This window comes from Grus americana, chromosome 7 (assembly GCF_028858705.1).
Source record: "Grus americana isolate bGruAme1 chromosome 7, bGruAme1.mat, whole genome shotgun sequence".
NCBI classification, from domain to species: domain Eukaryota; kingdom Metazoa; phylum Chordata; class Aves; order Gruiformes; family Gruidae; genus Grus; species Grus americana.
In genome coordinates, this window is record NC_072858.1 from 26,998,086 (window position 1) to 27,019,281 (window position 21,196).

The window sequence follows — 21,196 nt, forward strand, 5'->3', positions numbered from 1 at the left end:
ATGCCCGTGTTCCACAGGAGCTGGAGGACAGGTAACATTTTAAGGACATCTGGTGATCAAATTAGAATGATAATACCTAATTGTTCCCATAACCTAATGGCTACAGATTTTAGCATTAACCTCACAAGTGTTTTTACTGCAATAAGTACACAAACAATTCTGAGACCATCATAAATGAATCCGTGATGCTTTTCCATGGCACGGACACTTTGGCTGTCTGGGATGTTCTGTTCTAGGGCTTCTAATGTTATCCAGTGATTTTTCAGAAATGAAACTATTTCTTTAAAATTTACATTTAACACAGTATTTCATTTCAATTAGCAGATTAACTAGAAAAACAAAGGAAAATGTGCAAATTAGTATTTTTTTAAATGAATCCTGCACTAAAGATTAGAAAATTATTTAAAATAAAAATTTTAAGAAATATCCCGAAGTTCCATTTCTTTGACCATTAACACTGACCCTTAAAAAAGTGCTTATAACTGAAATCCAACAACTAATTTGTTTACTGACTGTACAGAAAGTCCAAACAATAATTACTAATTCAGAATGGTATTGTAAACAATCTAGTTTTGGCTGAGATACTTACGAAGTGCATAGCCTGCTCGGAGGGCAAGACACATTTATATTTACTTGAAGCAAGATAGGTTTTATATTACGTATTCATTTAGGGTGTAAATACCTGAGATTTAAGGTCAATAATTCTCAAGTACCTTAAAAACTAAGCAAATGAGGGAGATGGAGGTTAGGTCATCCATAAATTAGTTATGCACAAATACAATACATCAATAAACAAACACAAGGTTTACATTTTATCTCTGCCTCTTTTTATTGTCATATTCAGACAATAACAGATTTAATTTATTGAATACAAACTCCACCTATTTACACCTTCAGAAGAATCTTTATTCACAAAAAATACCAAGCATTCAGTAGAACTTCCCATGATAAAATGAAGTACTTATCCACAGGAAAGGTTTATGGGTTTTCTCTCCATTTGGCCCCTACCTGTCTTATACTTACATCTTTAAAAAAGAAATAGAGCTAGACTTCTATACAGGCAAATTAGTAAGTGGCAATCTCACTGAGATCACAAAGAAAATTTTAATTTATTCTGAAATTTCTGTTTGTTAAAAGGGAGATAGCAAAATATATATGGCTTTTAGAGCAGACGCTAAATGCATTACATTCTCAATCTTTACCCTGCCAAAATCTAGGCAGAAGTATATCTTACTATCAGATTGAAAATACAAAATAATTTGAGAATAGCTATGTTGAATTTCACATCAAATCTTCTCTGCATGGAGGATGATTTAAAACACAAACACAATGGCACCTTGGGACTTAAACCAACAGATTTACATTCTCTGAATGTAGCCTTACACTTTCCTTTTGGTTGCTACATGAAGACAAGCTGCAGCACAAACCCATTAATTTTCAAATGTCAGATCCTTCAACAGCCTGCTTTTACTTCATGAGCGCACAACTACAGCTTTTCTTTCTCTCTACTCTGTTTCTCTCCAACCTTGACCCATGTTATGAGCACACGGAATATCCAAACATGGCTGACAAGAAAACACTAGGATACTTTCCCTCCATAGCACCAGAGTAAATTTAAACATACTACACCGAAATAAATTAAAATCTATACTCATTTTGAAAACTGCTCTAGTGGGCTAAAGATTACAATACTTTCAAATTATTTCATGGCAATGCATGAAAACAGCTTCCCTTTTGAGTTCTACTTTATATATTAAAACTAGGTTGTTCTGATGATCCTGCTTAATTATGAAACTTTACCAAAACTAAGGCTGCTGTAAACTACAGGTTCTAGCAGTGTAACAGCTGCTACAATATGAAAAGCTATTTATAATTTGTAATGTTCTTATAACAGCCTTCTCAGAATTTAGTAACAGCTTTACAATCTGCAGCTTCTTGCAGGTACGTCCCAAAGCAGAATCCTGAGGAGGAAAACCATTTACTGGATAATAACTTGGGATAAAAGAAAAACAATTTAAAAGAACACAAACAAAGAGCAAAGTTTTCAAACACTTTCAACAGCACTCCTGAAGTTTAACTCAGTACAAATTAACCAGAGACTCAGTTCTAGCTTACTGAAATCTCTGTTCTTTACAGCTATAGACTGACCTTTGCAGCTCCTCTTGAAAAGCCATTTCCAAATGCACTCTGTGCAAGCTCACAGAGCTCTCTTGCAGTTTTGGGGTTTTTACATCAAATCTGAATACGTGTCTAATACTGAATTAGTAACAACTTCCACCCACTGACATTAACACAAAGATCTAATTCTAGCACATGAAAATGAAAATTTATCAGCTGAAATCCACTTTAAATTTATTTCCACTCTGGTGCACCCTCTCCTTTCAGGGTCCTGTACTAACAACAGGTGGTAAACAATTGGGCACTTCTTTTGATAGTATTTCACTTACCAATTCACAGTTATTGAGAAGCATAGAACTCATAACACACATTTCTTAATTTAAATCGTATTTTCTTGCTATTTGTTTTGCTGTCTTGTATTATGTCCAAGTGCTATGTAACAATGGGAATATGAAATTCATTATTATCAAATATCAGAGGCCTCCTAGGAGGGGCTGATTCTTTGTCTGCTTTGTGCAACAGTTTAAAAAGTCCTGTTCCAATGTTCATTGGGATTCCCATGATGATGCACTCAGAAACACCTAGGACAAAAAACAAACAAACAAACAAAAACAACCCACGTTGAACCTTTGAAGAATAAGGATTTATGAAAATGTTTCATTTGCCCATTCTGTATATATTGCCTATCAAATCTCCTTGAACCTCACATGTAAAGACCAAGGCCTCTTCACTAGATAAATGTTATGGTCACCAGATCACTATGTTATTAATCTGTATTATTTATATTGTAGACAGGAAAAATTCAACCTAACCTGAACACCTCTTCTAGCTATGAAAGAGCTTCAGAAGGTTTGTTTTCAGAGAAGACACACTCCACTCAGTGCCAACAGCAGAAGGTGCAAGGCAAAGTCACTTTCTGTTCACTCTCTGACTCAGGGATAAGACTTCAGGCAAACCTGGCTAAGTTCCCTTGAAACCCTTGCAAATCCCAGTGAAAGAGGCGTACTCAGCTATACCAGGTTTTGCATTTCAATGATTCAAAAAGTGCTTGTTTTGAAATTCAAGATTTACTCTGTCCCAATTATTTTTGATACCTATAACATTTATCATAGCAATGTGCTGACACATTTCTATTCCAGATCTCCTGATGCATACAGCTTTTCCAAAGAACATTCCACATTAAAAGCAAGCTATCTGATACCAGGGTTTTTTTCTCAGCATGCTCTTATGATCCAAATGACACTTTTGCACATTCTCAGGAGTATCAGAATATTGTCCTTCATATAAATGTTTAAGAAAATAAATAGCTGTACCTTTGAATACACAAAGGATGAAAGTCAAATTGCTTAAAATTCTGGCAAGATTTGATTGGTAATTTAAATGCATACAAATAGAAGATAATTTTTTGCTCTTAGATCATTGCTGCCTTTCTACTAAATATTTTCCAACATTATGCACTTAATCTTGTACACAATAGAATTCTTAGGAGTCACTTACTGTACATTAAGGCCCCTATAGCATGCACGTTACAATGGATAATGGAAATACCTTTCTAACACCTAGCAAAATAAGATCCACCTGGTTTCACACAATAACCGTTCAAGCTGAGCCAACCTCTGCACCATGGAAACTGCATTTAGATTTTGGGAATCCTTCTTCCCCTTTAGTACTTCCACGTATACAACCAGAAGCCCTTCCTCCCCACCTGCCTTCTGCCTCATGGACAAAGTAATCATTTGGAGCCTCTGAGAGCAATCATTTACAGCAGTAAACATTTGGACAGAGCACACCAGTGTAACAACCAAGCGTATGTTATATATCTGCTCAGACTAATGTATACTAGAGGCCAATGGCAATCACATCAGACAGGTGAGGAGACTGATGTTGTTGATGGCACAACAACTGCACGCTCTGCTCTAACGACCAGCTCCCGTGCAATGTCTTGTAGCGCTACCAGTTATAATCTATTGCAGATCTAAGCATCTGGCTGACAGCTATGAATTGCTACTCTCGCTTTCAGCTGGAAGAAGCTAGGTAGAGATGAAGCCAGTCATACTGCTCTTACTGCAGAGTTTATTTTTGACACGTCCCTTCCAGACCAATTCCTCATAAATTGACCCTGCAGATAGTAGCACCTCCTGCTGATCCTGCTTCCGGATGCTGCTGGAACTAGATGCACTCTGCTCTAGTTTTAACCCACTCTGCCCACTGAAAGCTGGCATCAGCAATTCTCAAAAGAAAATACTTTTCTTTATGTAGGTAAAGCAGCAATCAGCTGTTCCCCATTTTCTTTGGGAGGGGGAGAACATCTTACAAAAGGGATTCAAAGGCCATATGGTCTAAAAATACACCCACACATTCAGGAGAAGCACTGATTTGAGATGCCATTCAGTTCAGCACCTATAGTTCATTTTGGGTACATACTCATTTTCCTTTGCAACATTTATAACCTTCTCCTGCTCTGGAGATGCAAACCCATGAGTGTGTAACAGTCTCTTTTCACAGCAATTCAGAGATAACCAGTGATGGCCAGGTCAGGCAGCTGCACAGCACTTTGTTCACACAAGCAAGCCAGTATCACCTCTTCAGTTTTGGAAGGCAGACAACAATTTTCAGTTCTGTCCATTTCATTTCCTTATTTGAACTAAAACATTTATATAGAAGGCAACATGAAAAGATCTCTTGTTGCTACATTATTCAAACCAAGATTTTACCAGTTCATAGGGGACTTTGAGAAAACATTTTCTTTTCCTTACTGTCCAGGATGGAATCAGTCTCCCATAGGATCTTTGCTTTAATCGTGGATAAATAATAATTAAAAAAAAAAAGAAAAAAGAAAATCCCACTCGCGTGGAATGCTGGACAGCCAGAAAGTATTCTTAAAATACAAACTACTAATGCAAAGGTTTCTAACTGATTCCAGTGATTCAGAAAATATACTATCCACAAAGCACTGCTTAAAATTGACTATAGTTTTTAAGACCACCTAGAAATACACGCAAACTAGTAAACCTCCACGTAATACATTCACACTTTTATAATTCATTAACACCCAGGAACTCCAAACTAGCAGTTACAGCTCCAAGATGTATTACTAAAAGTGTGCTTTAAGAAACATACAACAAATTTCCAACTGACTTCAAGACTTCTGATTGAGATTATACGTAGAGAAACATCCACCAAGCTTCTAGAATTAAGAAGTATGGAACAGCCTCACATTTCAAGGTTTTGAGAAGTAAGCTGAACAGAAAGCTTAACAAGGGCAAAAATCCAGCACTTTGAAGAGGTTTACAGATGCTGGGTAAGCACCACAAACTGCAACAGAATTTGCAATACCTACCACAAACAGAATCCTTCTGTCCAAAGTAGGCAGCATCAAAGAGATGGTCCGCAGTCTTTTCAAAAGAAGCCAGCATCAACACGCTTTCCTTCATTTTTGCCAGTCCAAACCTTGTAATGCCCAGCACTTCACCCTTGATTGATGGAAAACCCCAAAAGAAAAAATATCACAATAGTGGCTGGAAGTCAGTTATGTTTGCTGAAGAAGCAAATCAAGTGAACAACATAAATGTTGTAACAGCTGTTATAAACAGTTAATAGATTTTTTTTTTTTTAAAGCAAGAATATTGGAAAGATGGAAAGAAATATGGCCATGAAAAAAAACCCCACACGATTATAAACTAGTTGCTGAGCTACAAACTTTAGTGGGGTCCAAGAGCACTATGCTGAAGCTATTGCCTATTGTCTACTGATAAATGTCAATTCAGCTGCCAGGAGATTACAGAAGACATTAAATCTTCATTTTTTCACTATCCAGAAAAAAAGTAATTAGCTTTTTAAACTAACTTGGTTTATTTCTGCCTCTGTTTGTAACAAACATCCCAATTAGACTGCGCACAGAAGCACAAGTCAGAAGTACAGACAAAAGAATGCATGTTAAGAGCCCAACAAGTGTAAAACACTGCACTCCGATGCCCTTTTCCACTATTGTGTTGCAGCTCCACACAGCCAGCCCTGGGGACTGCTGCAGCTCAGTACAACAAAGCCCCACAGTTTTGGGAGAAGTCAGAACTCCTTCATCCATTTTACCCAAATTAAGCCCTTGCACTCTGGCAGGCAAAGTGGAAAATCTCATTTCACTGAGTGTACTCAAATCTAAAAAAACATATTGGATGTGGACAGAAAGTCAATCAATAAAGAACAGAGAAGATTTTCTACTAACAAGTTCTGGAAGAGTGTTCATACTCTACATGTAATCTGATTCTATTTGCAATGTCTGTATCCTTTGACTCTTATATACAGTGCAGCTGCTATGAACCGCACCCCATGTGGTTTTCTGCACAGCAAGCCTTAAATTGCATGCATGGTTGCCCAAACAGTTGATTGTCATACCACAATTTTTAGGATTCCCACTTTCAATATGAAATGATGATTCCCTACTCATTATATCAACTTGTTTTCAGACAAAATAGACCTTCTCCCCCCCACTCCCAAGAACTAGATTAATTAAGCATTTTATTTGATACACAAATAACAATATTTGGTCAGTACAACTTACAATTCTTTAAATCTGTAACTGATTTCCATCTCCCTAGCTCACTCATCCTTCTCAAACATGGTAAAATTTATTTGTATAAACATACCAAAGTAACATTTAGAAAAAGCATAGTACAAACCTTGTAAGTCATTAGATCAGACAGCAACATTACATGTCTCCTGTCAATGCTCATACCATGGTTCACCATGGTATACTGAATCTCATTGATAATGGTTGTCCGGGCAGCTTCAATTCCTAGAGTTTTCTCTACCTACACAAAAAATTATGTTAGATTACTGAAAGAACCAAATGCTTGGAGCGAGTATATTCCTGGAACAAATACCATCTGATGTCAGATAATATTCTATTGCCATTACTACCCTTTTGCATTTCTCCATTGTAAAAATACTCATAGAAAAAGCTTCTTTGAAGTGAACAGTGCTGCCAGTCAAATTATTCTCTTGTGTCAATGCATTCTGACAACTATTAGTGAAATCAGGCTTGATTAGAAATCAGCTGCTGCATCTGAGCAAAAAACAAGCCCTTGTAATAAAGATGCTACGGGGAAAAAAACATCGTACCCATTTGAACATTACCTCATAAGTGTTGTTAGAGGATGTTTTTGTTCCTTTCACTCCATGAGTAGCCATAACAGCTCGCAGATTATCACCTTCAACTAGAAGTTTGTATTTTTCCTTTCCACTTTGTTCATCGATATGAATGACAGCTCGGGAAACCTCTGGTATACCTTGCACCACAACCTACACAAAACAAAAAACGTAGTAACTTTGATGTCTACAGTAATGCAGTATAAAAGGGTAACCCTTATCAGCATTCAAATCTGCTTAGAAGATCCAGTCTTTGGAATAAACGCTCAATTAAAATATGTATGAAATAATGTTTCCTGCTCTTAAATATACTAGTGCAAATGTGACATTCACAACTGCACCATAAACTTCATTCACTACCTACATTTTATATTTTATGCCAGACCTCCTCATGCTCAGACTTGGCTCTCAATGGTGGTAGGTCCACACAACCAAAAGGGCATCTTGCCAATAATAAGGTGCACTTATCCATATTTTTAAAATCCAAAGTAGACAGTCTCCTCACAGAAAGCTGCAAAGACGCCAGATACTGATGTGTGGTTCAAATCAATATGCAACTGTGAGAAGATGTAACTCATTCATACAACTGCTGCTCTTGGAATGCTTCAGTAAACGTCGTAAGAAAAGTATCGAGGCTTCAGTATCATTTATAAATTAGTAACAGAGGCTTAGTTTCAGCTGTAAAACAGTAGTATCACAATCTGAAGAATTACGCACTCAGACTATCTTCATTGTCAATACTGACAAGAATAGTTTTGTCTTCCCACCATAGAACCCCAAATTATTATTACTGATTACCTCCCACAAAAGCACGAGACAGCCTTTGTTTTTACCTTTGGTAGTTCTTCCTTCAGGGACTGCAATACATAATACATTGAACTCTTGCTGTTTTCACGAGGGGTCACACACACAACTGCTTCTCCATGGACAGCAACATCCCCAGGCTTTACTCTGAGTTTAGATATGCAAATAGAGTAGCGCACAGTCTCTGCATTCACCTGTGGCAAAAGTCAGCCAGCAAACATCAGGGTATCTCAACATACACTTATCTGCTCAAATACATACAGCAGTCTTTCAACAGAATATAAAAAAGCAGAATCTAGAAAAAATAAAGAAAAATTGTTACTCTTACAAATTACATTAAATGCTGAGGGTATGGGCCTCTATGTTAACTAACAGATAGTACATCCTTGTACTTAGCAAGACACCAAGAAACGAATGTATATTCTCTCATTTCCAAATAAAGGAAAAATTACCCATTTTACAAGGCAGGGGGAGAGGGAGGGAAGGGAAAAAATCCAGATGTAATGTAGCCACAGGACATACTTTGTTTATTTTCTTTTCTTAACTTCCACTAGCCTGATTTCTGTTTTTAAGACAGGATTAAGAGACCCTTTGGACCTTACCCAAGGCATGTTCTGCGTAAGAACCGAACAACTCACCTCTAATCTCAGTAGTCTAATGCGCTCTAAAGACAGCTTCACTAGGATGAAACAATCATCTGGAAGAAACACTTCCTCAATATATTCTGAAATCTTCAAGAGATAAGGACAAAATAGCACATGAAAATGGTTAAAATGCTCCACAGCAATTGGCTAATGTTTACATTTAAAGCATTACCAATAATACAATTTTTCCTACCTCTCCTAATAAGGTTTTCTCAATTCTTCCTTTAACCAGACGGGCAAAATCAGGATCATCATCTTTGTCCAACTGTGCTGTTATAATAGGGGTGCTACGAAGAATAAACACACCAAAAGAACCAGTTAGGAAATTGCTCTGCTAGATTACAGATGACAATTTGAACTACAGCTTGCCTTATGGAACCCATCTCATCATCTAGAGTAGCATTTAATAAGATAGAGATACCTTCAGCTTCCTCAGGTACATTTAAGAAAATTATTATTCATGTACTTCAGGCCGGTAAACACAAGCCCACACACGAGAGATTATAGCACAACTAGTGACCTATTTTCAGGGTGTATACTATTCAAGCATTATTTAAGTTTGGCTTCATGTATACCTAGGAATACATACGCTTCAGCTACTGCTAAACATCAGTAAGTTTCACAATGAGACACCTAACAGAAAAACTTAGTAAGTAACCACTTTACCTTTATTTGATTTTCAAAAAAATAAAACTTGTCTCTTCTCTGGCCCTAAGTATCACTTAGTTGCAAAGACATCATTTTTCTTGTTTGGGTATTCCACAGATTCAATGTTGTCTAGTATATTACTGAGAACAGGGAAATGCTATCGCATACTGCAATTTTATCCATCAGGTTTCACTTAAGCAAAGGGAAAAAACAAAATAGCACAACACAATGTTAGTACCTAATAGCCTTTGAAGCATTAATGATTTCTTTGATTCTTGGCACACCCAAAGTAATGTTCATTGAAGCAACACCAGCAAAATGGAAAGTCTTCAGAGTCATCTGTGTGCCAGGCTCACCAATGCTCTGTGCACAAAGAGCTCCTACTGCAGAACCAGGCTCCATCTGTGCCCTGATAAAGAGACATAGAACTCAAAAAGGCATGAAATCCTAAGCAAGCAAAGACAGAAACTATTCTGGCAGATATATAAGAAATTTGTTTGGTTTTTGTTTGTTTTTTTTTTTTTTAATAAACCAACAGGAGAGATGTTAAGAAGTCACCAATACTCAAAACACTGATCTCATCCAAGTCATACAGGCATTCCACAGATCCAGTACAACATCCCTAATAGAAAACAAAACACTTGTCCTCTTCCTCCTAAGCATCAAGCAGTAGATTCAAGATTCCCCATTCAGGGAAATCCCATATGCTAACGTTTCCAAAACTCCCCTTTACATGTTTAAACACAAGAGACCTTTATTAGGTCTTCTTTAGGAAATTATTATGCAGATTACTTTTTAATGAGAACAAAATCTAGACATTAATGCCTTAAAAGTCCTATATGGATGACCTACTTTCCCTTCAAGTTATGCACATAATGGGCTCATTCTCACATTTGCCCCTTTCGAAAATTTATATACCTTGAGAACTGGTTGTCCATACAGGACAAAAAAAAGATGAAGACCACTACACTATATGATCTCAAAATGAGACGTGAGGGGTGGTTTACAGTCTCCCCTACAATTTTGTTCAGATCCTGCAGCTAGCATTCTTCAGCTTGCAGACTGCAATGTGATCTGCTTTTCTAGAGCAAATACTACCTCCAAACTTAAGGCGCAATACCACTTTCTAAATCAATTTAACTTGTAGCAGCTTCTTGCATTTTCCTTGAGGAGCTCTCACCAAGTAAAAATGTTTTCTAATAGTGATTTAGCTTGTAACACCTAAAGGAATTAATTCAGGGTGACTGTAAAACAAAATTATTTAAGTAGAAGTTGTTGTTTTCACTACTAGTTGGAGATTTCTTTACAGTCATGTTATATCTACCCAAAAATTGCTGAAATCCCAGCTGAAAGATTTCTCCTGGTAAAATGACAATCATCCATAAACAAAAAAAAAAAATCATATCAACTAGCTCCTTTCCAAGAGTACCATTTTTCAGTCCAGTGTATTACGCTAATCTGCCAACTAAAACAACGCACTACAGTAAAACAGGCAATTCGCATTTAAGAACACCTAAGACAAATGTAAGCAAGTAATCCTAATAACTGAAAGCAGAAAACTGGTCATGGCTTTGAAATAGTTAAGAATTTGACATATACATGAATTTTCTAAAAAAAGAAAAAATACTAGTTTGATGCAGGTGAGCTTGAGGCCACAAAGCAGAGGTCACCAATGGCTTCGTGCCCATGAACACATCCAAGGAGTCTATACAAATAAAACAACTCTCAATGGATTATAACAGACAAAAACATCCACGCTATCACCGTCTTGTTAGAGACCAAGAATAACAAACAAAAGGCTCCTAACAAGTGCACAGCAGATTCAAGAACATGTTAGCACAAAGTGTGACATTACTCTTCACAGACTCTGTAGTTCAAGAATAACAATCAGATTCATATGGATTTGAAACTTATCTAGTCAGATACTATTTTGCATGGACTCTGGAGATTTGGAACGATCTCCTGCAAGAGGGGGAGGAAGGGAACATGTCTGTCTTAGCAAGCAATGGTTTTTTGGTTTGGTGGTAGGGGTTTTTTTGTTTGGGGTTGTTGGGTTTTTTTGCATTCTACTTTTGCCTTGCAATGTTTATGTCATTGGGGCCAACTGTTTCTTATTATTTATATAGCATTCACAACAGAACCAACACTCATACAGTAAAAATAATGAAACACACTCCTACATTGCAAACAAAGCAATAAATACTGAATTGGAGGCAGGGATAAATTGAAAGAAAGTAAAAGGCTAAACACTTACCTCATGTACTTGTCCCTACAAGTCTCTAGAAACTTCTCTAGTTGTGTTGGAGTAATCCTATCCAACTGATATAAAACTCGTGGCTGAAAAGAGAATAGAACAGTTGGAAAAACAATAGCTTATGAAGATTTAAAATAAACTACATAATTACCCCCTTGAAACTATTTACCTCTGTTGTGCCATTGTCATTAATGCCGTACTTGTCCCTAGTTTTTTTTATCTTCTCAGAAACACCTTTGATGAATTTTTTAATTTCCTGAAATTACATTAAGACAACAGTAAGCAAAGACATGTTCTTCGTATTTAAGTCTTCAGCAGTAAGTTATTTGCTTAGAGTCCCAAATGGAATGTTTACAATAATAAATTAACAATGCACAATACGAAGAGAGAAACATCAAAACTTAGACACACACATACACTAGAATTTCGCAAACCAGATTCACTCTTATGTAACCACAAATTAGTAGCAGTACATGAGGAATATGGTCCACGCTGAATAAAAGCATCCTTCCTGAGCACACACTGAAAACTTAAGAGATTTGACATTGATGGTGGAATCAGTTTCAGTAAGTGGTGGGTAGGAAAGAAGGATCAACCAAAAAAAAAAAAAAAAAAAGAAAAAAATTTCTTATTTTCTGTATACTGACACAAACACATTCTCACTCGTTTCTCAGTATTCAAAGTAAGTCGAAGTGGAAAGACTGTGGCAAGAGAGGAAGCATATAAAGGACACCTGCTGGATAGATTTCAGAGATTCAAGATGTACTTGATTTGGGGGGGAGGGGGGAACCCTCAAAATTGATATATACACATCAGTCTCTACCTAACATATTTCATATAACTTCTCTATGCTGTGGAGAGGTCTTGCAGAGAGTTACATTTAATATGTGGTAGTACCTAAGCCTTTCACTCTCTTACCAGTTTTACCCAAAAGCAGTTCCAGCAGTCTTTACTGAACATAAATTGAAACAATACTATTAGAAAAAAATCCAATGTTTCTATGAAACATCATTTGGGTGTTAGGCTTAGGATATAGATAGGTACACTAGAAGTCATGAAATAAGAGGTCCATGATTAAACTCAGTGCAAGTCATTACCATAACACAGGGGTATCAAAACCAAAATATAAACAAAAAGCAAGAGAAAATTCTTCTCATCTACTTCAACAATGATTTAGGAAAGCCTCCATGGAGGAATGAATAGTTTGATTTTTAGAGTTCTTTTAAATTCTTTCCACCCCATTAGTCCTGCCTGACAACCAGGATGATGATTATATAACATCACTTCTTCACTCAGTACTGGACTCCTTCCAACCACTGCAGTAGCTGGGCACTGAAAATTACTTGCAAAATTGATTAAATATATGAGTGACTGCCTCTTTTTTTTTTTTTTTAACAACTGAATTCATAAATCATTATTAAACCACTTCTATTACATCCTAACAGAATCCTCAGATTGTCAAAATAACAACATTTTTACTGGTATTCAAGGTATTTTCAGACAGCGCATTATTTTCTGTGAATACTAGAACAAAGTTCAAACACAAGAACTGACATTCTGACAACTGAAGTGTGCTGCTAGAACGGATGCTTCAAGTTGTTACCCCACTTGGATGACAACAGGCTGCATTCATACATTTCTGCCCCTTTTGCCCTGCATTCAGTCATATTAATTCACGAATGAAATATTTTGCCATTTTAAAGGTTTTTGACCTTGAAATTGTTGCATGAAATTGATTACTTATTTCCTAAAATAATGTGCTATTAGAAAAATTAATCTTTTTAATATGAGTGCATTAAAAAAAAGGAATATTGCAGGACTTGCAGTTCACCCAGAACATTTGATCTAGAGAGAAAAAAAAAAAATGAGAGACTTTAATAGTAATTATATCTTGAAAGATGCTTCTTTTCTGGAGGAGCAGGAAGGGAGGAGTGGGAGGGGAAGAAGACAGAAGGTGTAACTCTAACTTCTCTCTCCAGAACACTGAAGACTAAGTTCTTTCAAATTTTCACCTACTCACATGAAACCTGCGGACAGTAATAATAACCACACCACCACCAACTCCTATAAATTATCATACCGGCTGAAGATTTAATCATGTGGTCATGTGGAGAAAGTCCACAAAAGGGCAAACCTAAGAGTAAAACAGCATAGGACTGCAAATAGCATTATGGCAAACTATTTATTGTCAACTTTTCTGCTTTGACAGTCCCTGAGTACCAAAATACTTTTTAAAAAATCTCCAACATACTAAATCAGTTGTTATGTATCATTCTGAATTGTAAAAATAAAGTACCCAGATGATACATTATTTCCATGCACTAGAGCCAAAAAAGCAAGGTGAGAAATATAAGATAAATTTCTGAAAAGATTTATTTTTCATTGTCAGAAGTTTTATTCATGCGCTGTTCCTCTCAACTTCCAATTATCTATTGGCAGTTTATCCAAACTATGGATTAATTTATGCTACAAACAGAAAGAAAATGTAGCTCACTTTTTGCTGAGCCTGTCTGTCTCTATGGAGTTAACATCTTCAGTGCAACACTGTCCCCTATGAGCACAGCTACGTAACTTCCTGAGGGAGCTCAAGAAACCATTGTTTCTTTCACATAATCTAAGCCTATAAAGTCTTTTAGTCTGGACCTGTTTAACAAAAAGGCACCAAGCAGGTGCTTGCATCATGTTTCCCAGCACTTAAGCTAGTGGGATCATTTATACATGCGAAGCACTGCTAATGTAAGAATCCTCACAGTGAGGAAGCCCACTTAAACACAGACTGGTACAGGCAATCCCAGATGATTCAGTAATAAGCCATTCAAGTCCAGGCAGACCCATTAGGTCAGCTCTACACAAGCCAGAGCCAACTGGCTGTGTGCTGAGCCTTTTCCATGTTTACACCACACTCCCCAGTACTCATATTCTATCATCTCCAAAAAAACCACAGAAAAATGATTGTTTGGGTTTTTTTTAATTGTGAGGGTTTCTAAGTGTTTTCCCAATTTCAATAAGAAAAATTTCCTTTCACCTTTATCTTAATACACTCAAATACATTAGAATATTAATAAGTGAAACTGTGCCAGCCAACAATCTGCTTTTCCATCAGTTGAATTCCCTCCAATGCGGGCAGAGTGCAGGCAGAATGAACGCCAGTCTGTTTGAAAAAGGCTATTCAAACATACTGTTTTCTGGACAAGACGGATAAGCCCATTAAAAGGAACCTCCTGGTAAAATAGCAGTGATAAGAAATATCTCTGTTCTGGAAGGGAAAAGTGGAGGAAGGGATAGGAAAAAAATTAAAAAAAAAAAAAACAGAAAAACATGCTAATATCCCTAAAGGTTGAAAGATTGAGTTTTAGAAAGGAAAGTCATGTACTAAAAGAAAGCTTCCTCAAATCCTCAAAATCCTCAAATATAGCTGTGGGTATTAATTCATGTGTCATGATTTTCACCATTAAAGAGGAATTGGGTAAATTATTGTGATGAACATCTACATTGTAATTTAACAAGCAGTAATGTATATATGCTAATCAGTTACTTTAGCACTATACACACATTTTCAGCTAAGAAGCACTAACATTAATGCTCACACAGTGCACACACATGCTACAATTACCTCATTATATTTTTCATAACCTGTCTCAGTTAATGTCTTCAAGGATGAACAGAAAAAAAAAAGGAAAGAAGAAAATGTAACAGTATCTAAAACTTAAAAATCTTAAGTTAAACTAATTACTATTAAGGTGATGTAGCCATATGTGGTTCTGAAATTAATAGCAGTTATTTAGATTTTCCTGATATGAATAAAAAGATGTACACTTCAAAGAACAGCTTCATCTCCAAACTTTGATATTAGTATATTGCATATTTTTTTCCTTCAGTGATGCAGTTAAGATTTACAGCATATTTCAAGTATGGATATAATTATTTTTTCAACTCTGCTATAGGAATGGAATTGCAAATCAAGTTTATAAACAACTGCTTACTAGTTTTGTCACCTTCTGCTCTGAAGCACTCTCATCTATTAAAAAGAAACCCTTCAAAAGCAGGTCATTAAATTCATGTTCTTCTCATCACTGCCAGTCACCAGAAGATTCATCAAGGTAACAGCTTTATGTGTCCACAGGCAGCTTAATTCTACAGTTTTTATCACTGTCTCCCAAAGTAGTCTGAAGTGGGGCTGCTCTCATAAAAATTCAAGTTGTTTAATGCTCTTAGAATCAAATGACTTTTACAATTCAAAGTGCAAGCAGTCATGTGAACATTCACTCATCCTTAAAAGACATCTAAGTAATCCCCAAAAGACACGCCCTGTCCAGCAAGCACTTCATATGACAGAAGTTTTTTGCTGGGTTAGTATCATAGGAAAGCAAGGTAAATAGGTGTAAGTGTATAGCTGGTGTTTCTATTGCAGGAAAACAAGCAAATTAAGTAAAAACATTTATTCAGAAAGTTGATAATATCAAAACATATGCATAACGACACAGTATGAGACTCAGTCCTAATGATTTCTTACTTAGAGTCAATGATGATTATTTCGTCTCTGACATTCCAGGGCAAGCACATAATTACTATATCATCTTGCTATGGAGATAAATTCTCTGATCAGCAGCACCTTCTACTCAAAAATTCTCTAATTTCTAAAGTTCCTGTGGTGAATGTGAACAACTACCATAATAAGAATTAAAATTACTACTCCTACTCCCCTGCCTCCTAAATGTACAGAAATATATTACTGAGCAAACTACTACTCTTGCTACTAATGCATAAAATTCAGCCATTACTCCTACAAATCGATAAAACCATTTTATTTCATTTCCTTGATTTATAAGGAAAAGTTAGTCACAGTGTGATAAGGAAGCGAGATAATTACCTGCAGAAAACTGTCTCGGCAGCAAAGAAATTCATTCTTCTTCATGATGGACTCAGATGTTAACACCAATTCATTTTTACTAAGGGCTGGTTCACTTCGGCATGGATATACAGCCTTAAGAGGAAAAAAATTACTTCTTCACATAAAACATATGCACAAAAACTTCATTGTAAAGACACAGACTATACATACAATTGATTAACAGTATCTGGGTTTGGGGTTTTTTTACTGTATAATATCAGACTATTGTGAAGAGAAGGCCCATATACATTTATACATACTTACTTATGTAAATCTGAAGGTATAAACAAACATTTCTAATTTCATCAATATATTACACTCACATCACAGAAATCTAAATAATCATTTCAGCAAAAGGCTTTTATCTCGGGGTGAGAAAGGGCAAAAAACAACCAACAACCAAACCACAAAATCAAAACCAAACAATACCATTCTTCAAACATCACAGTATGTCCACAGTTATTCAACAACACATCAGGCCTATGACCTAAGAAGCCGTTCAACACAAAGAACATGCAACTCTTGATTTCATAAGGAATTACTTTAAGTCCAATCTAGTACCCAACTAAGCTGATAGTAATTTATCTGGTGAGTTGGGTATTAGACCCTAGAATTACATCTAAAGACAGAAGAAAATCCTATTTTTCACAGCTTATACACGGGTTAGTCCTAGTTGCTCTGTTCTAATGTAAAAAATATCTATAACTCTTAACATACACAAGCTGAAAGACTGACCAGGACCACTCAAAAAGGTAGTTTGAAAATACATACTTCAACTGAAACAATTCTCCCCATAATTTATTACTTCCTCCTATGTGCTTAATAGTCTTTTCACAATTCCAACAAAGATTCCAGTAATTCTTACTCTGATATTGTCTAGAACACGCTTGAATTCCAATGGTTCATCCTTCCCTTCCATGGCTGCAGGATCCAAGCCATCTCCTCCATAAATAAACTGTATAATATCACCAGTAGAACTTCTGACTGTCAAATCATACTGCGAGCAAAGATCTTCAAGTGATTTTACCAGCCGTCTCTGAAGAGGGGGGCGGAGAAGAAAAAGTGCAAGGAAAATAAACAGGATCTTCTTTAAAACAGTTACTGATTGAGATTGCAAAAAGTACAGAAACTGTACTTGGGAAATAAAACTGACACAGTGATTAGCAAGCATGAAAATCTATTTTAAGTCATACATTATCCCTAGGGCTTTACTGTACATTCCCCAGAACGTGAAAGCCAACAATAATAAAATTTAAAACACCACCACAAATATCCACATTTAGAAATTCCATCATATAGGAAACTTAATGCTAAGCTGCAAGACTCTATTACAGTCTGAGAAATACGTTGCTGTGGATTTTTTTGGCAGAACGTTAATATTCTTCCCCTCAGGTTTATTTCTCAAGGAATACAACAGTTTTCATGTATGGAAGCAAAACTAGTCAACGATTATTTTCGCTGACAAAAACCAAAGAGCTCAACTGTCACAGCCAGTAGGTGCTATTTTTCTAACAGTGTTAGCTACTTCTCTTACATTAATATATTGTATTGGGAAATCCCTTTACTACCATCTTCCTTCCTCCACCTCTCTAAAGAAGGCATGCTATGAAGCACCAGTAGTTAAAAACATTTTTACTTGAAAGATAGACTTCACTGTTCTATGAAAGTAACTCAGCTCCATAAAGAATATAAATCGGTAATTTTTTTCTGAGGAAAAAGGTAAGATGAAATAAACGTTAAGGGTTTTTTCTTTTTTGTTTTGTTTGTATTTTTTTTTTTAAATTCCAAAGTCCAAGTGCTACAATGTATTCACATAGGCTGAAAGTTCATGAAGAAAAATATTCTGCAGGTTGTTTATTATTCTTACATATATTCTTATATACTTACACATATCCAAACATTATTCCATTAGTTTGTGAGATAAATAGTCTAATTAGTCACCCACCCCAACAGGAATTTATTTCAGTCTTTGCAGTGTTACTTGCATATCTCTGAACGTGTCCTCAGCCCCAAATTATCTTTTCTACTGCCTGTTACACTGGGAAGAGGACCATACTTAAAATACTACTTAAATATTTTCACTGAAGTCTCAAGATTGCTCATAATAGCAAGAAGCTTTGTTGGAGGGACACTTGTTTTCACAGGAGATACAGCCAAAGACACTAAGACCTTACAGAACTTGAAGTCCAAGTTCATACGGCCAAGGGGCCTGTTACCTACAGAGGACACATACTGAAAGGGAGCTTTAACATATTTCTCTCATCCAGAAAGTCTTTTTTTCAATAACCCAAACCAAGGTTTTGTGTTTTCTGTTTCTCACTGATGAAATACTGTATCTGAAATGGCACTCATAACTCAAATGTGTGACAATGTATGCACAAAAATTCCATCATTCGCGTGGGATTTTGGAACACATACTACATAGGAAGCAGTCCTCAGTAATTCCACAGAATATATTCCGGAGAAAACAGCTTAATACAAGCATGTTACTGTAGCGTTACCTGAGGTCTGGTTTATAAGCCTCATGTCTACCGCAGCAGTCATGTATTGCACAGCATAAATTACTGTTACATTAAAAACAAACACACACACCATACACACTTGTCCCCCACCCCTCACCTCAGCATGCACATAAGAAATATCCTCCTTTTGCAAGGCTGATACCCCCTCCGGCCCCGACAGTTACCTGCATATATCCAGTTTCGGCTGTCTTCACAGCTGTGTCAACCAGACCTTCTCGACCAGCCATTGTATGAAAAAAAAATTCAGTGGGTGTCAGACCAGAATAGAAGCTATTGGCAACAAAACCTTTTGCTGCTGGGAGCTACAGAGAAGAGTGGGCAAAACACGGTTAAAATGCAATGTACGTTCTGTATGCATGTTACAGAAAAACAGATTTTATGTCATCTAAATTCTTTCAGACAGTTAGCCAATACATACAAACACAGAGCAATCATCCTAGCTTTGAAGTTCAATGTTTGTATTTTAGATCTGAATAAAGGCTTCAAAACCCTCGCCTAGGTCTTCCAAACCAATCTAATAAACTTTCTTTCCTACAAGCCTTGTCATGCTTCTAGCCATTCCTTGCAAACACTACACTAACTTCTAACACTTCAGCCTCCCTCAAAGTTGCAAAAATTGAAAGGCTATTAAGCATGTTCATTTTGCAGTATTTGCAGTGCTGAAGACTAAGGAATCCAGAAGAAACATGACTGGAGGTATGTAAGTAACTAATACTTTTGAATGGTCTCCCTCACCTCTGAGAACAGTTCTTGCCAATATACTTTATGCAGGCATCCCTTTAAGTCAAATAATACCAAACTGCCTCCATGATCACATGGAACAACATATGGACAAAGAGGTTCATCTTGGAAGATGACTTTTTGCAGTTATTTAACAGGTAGTGCTTTCTAAATTAGTAGAAGAGCTAGACTTAAAATCTAACTTTTTCTAATCCACAAAGTATTTTTTCTTCTTTAATTTATTCAGGAAAGAAAAGATTGTATATTACAGAACTCAGAAGTCGAAATTTGGACATTCAGTGACAAATCCAAGTGTAACAGTGATCATCTGACACTTGAGTTAGCTAACACACTAACAAGATTGATAGCTGGTATGTAGAACCTTCTCTACTGATCATTAGATTTCAGATAGCAGTTAAAAAAAAAAAAAAAATCTCCTGAATTGTATTAAGTAGTACATGAAACTCCTTATTGCTTTGTGTAGAACAGAACTCAAAATGCCAAATGCTCAGAGTAGCCCATGATATCAGTCTATCCTAGTGGAAAAAGAAAAAACCCCAGACTCCAGAAAGGTTTATTTGTCATGTTTCACCTGTCTGAAGATACCAACACACACCTAGCAGTTGTCCCGAAAAGTCTTAGTGCAGTGAAACAGAACACACGAAAGAAACTTTAACAAATTATTTTTAGGACTCTGAAGAGAACCAAAAGTGTATCATCAGACTTACTTTAATTTTACTAAATTAGAAAGGTCTAAGCAAGGCTTAGCTGTAGAAATTCAAGCTACACAGACATCCTATGGCCATTCACAACACTACTGTTAACTCCCAAATCACACTCAAATCATTTAACATTGACCATATGTGATTGTTTTCCTTCACCATGTCATGACAACACATCTATCATGCATCCTTCTTAAAAAGGTTTAAAGCAACTTGTTTCACTTTTCTTTACAGTGTACTGTAAACATACGGAATTACCTTAGAATGCTTCTCAAAGTGAGGTAAAGATCTGTTCTCAAATCCATCAGGCACTCGGGACCCACTGATAGCCTGTTGACCTACACAAGCAATCATCTGGGATATATTAATGAAGGATCCTGGAAAGAAAAAAAATAATCTCACTCATAAATGAGGAACATCACTGCTCTTCTGATGACCTGTCTTCACTCCTATGAAGACCTTTGTAATTCATAAAAAATGCATTTAGAATTGCAACAGTTAAAGAAACTTTTCTGTTACTTGTCCTGTAAACATCAGCATTTATGCAGAGACTGACAAATAAGTTAGTCTACACTATAATTAACAATTCCTCTTGAAATTTTTTTCTTTGGGTTATAGACATTCACACCACCACTATTTGACTACAGTTCTTCTATTATGCTGGCCTGTCTTACGGATTGTGTTTTATACAACCCATGATCCTGACCTACCTATCCTGCTTCAAAATT

At 36.3% G+C, this 21,196-nt stretch overlaps 1 protein-coding gene across 4 annotated transcripts in view; it reads right to left on the reverse strand.

The window, feature by feature from the left end:
- Nucleotides 1-804: 804 nt before the first annotated feature.
- The window catches only part of POLR3A (RNA polymerase III subunit A), a 35,781-nt gene continuing 15,389 nt past the window's right edge, over nt 805-21,196 (reverse strand). The window contains exons 18-33 of one of the 4 annotated variants that reach the window (XR_008577878.1): nt 20,727-20,845; nt 19,191-19,328; nt 17,370-17,540; nt 16,484-16,597; nt 15,227-15,262; nt 11,783-11,869; nt 11,614-11,696; nt 9,598-9,768; nt 8,905-8,998; nt 8,706-8,798; nt 8,097-8,261; nt 7,252-7,416; nt 6,795-6,926; nt 5,459-5,591; nt 4,543-4,762; nt 2,590-2,699 (exon numbers count right to left, since the gene is read on the reverse strand). Coding sequence is in view for 3 of the 4 variants with exons in the window: in XM_054831972.1 (XP_054687947.1) it covers nt 2,551-2,699; nt 5,459-5,591; nt 6,795-6,926; nt 7,252-7,416; nt 8,097-8,261; nt 8,706-8,798; nt 8,905-8,998; nt 9,598-9,768; nt 11,614-11,696; nt 11,783-11,869; nt 15,227-15,262; nt 16,484-16,597; nt 17,370-17,540; nt 19,191-19,328; nt 20,727-20,845 (1,850 nt within the window). In the remaining variant the exon portion in view is untranslated. The other 3 variants (XM_054831972.1, XM_054831975.1, XM_054831973.1) reach the window with 3 other exon arrangements.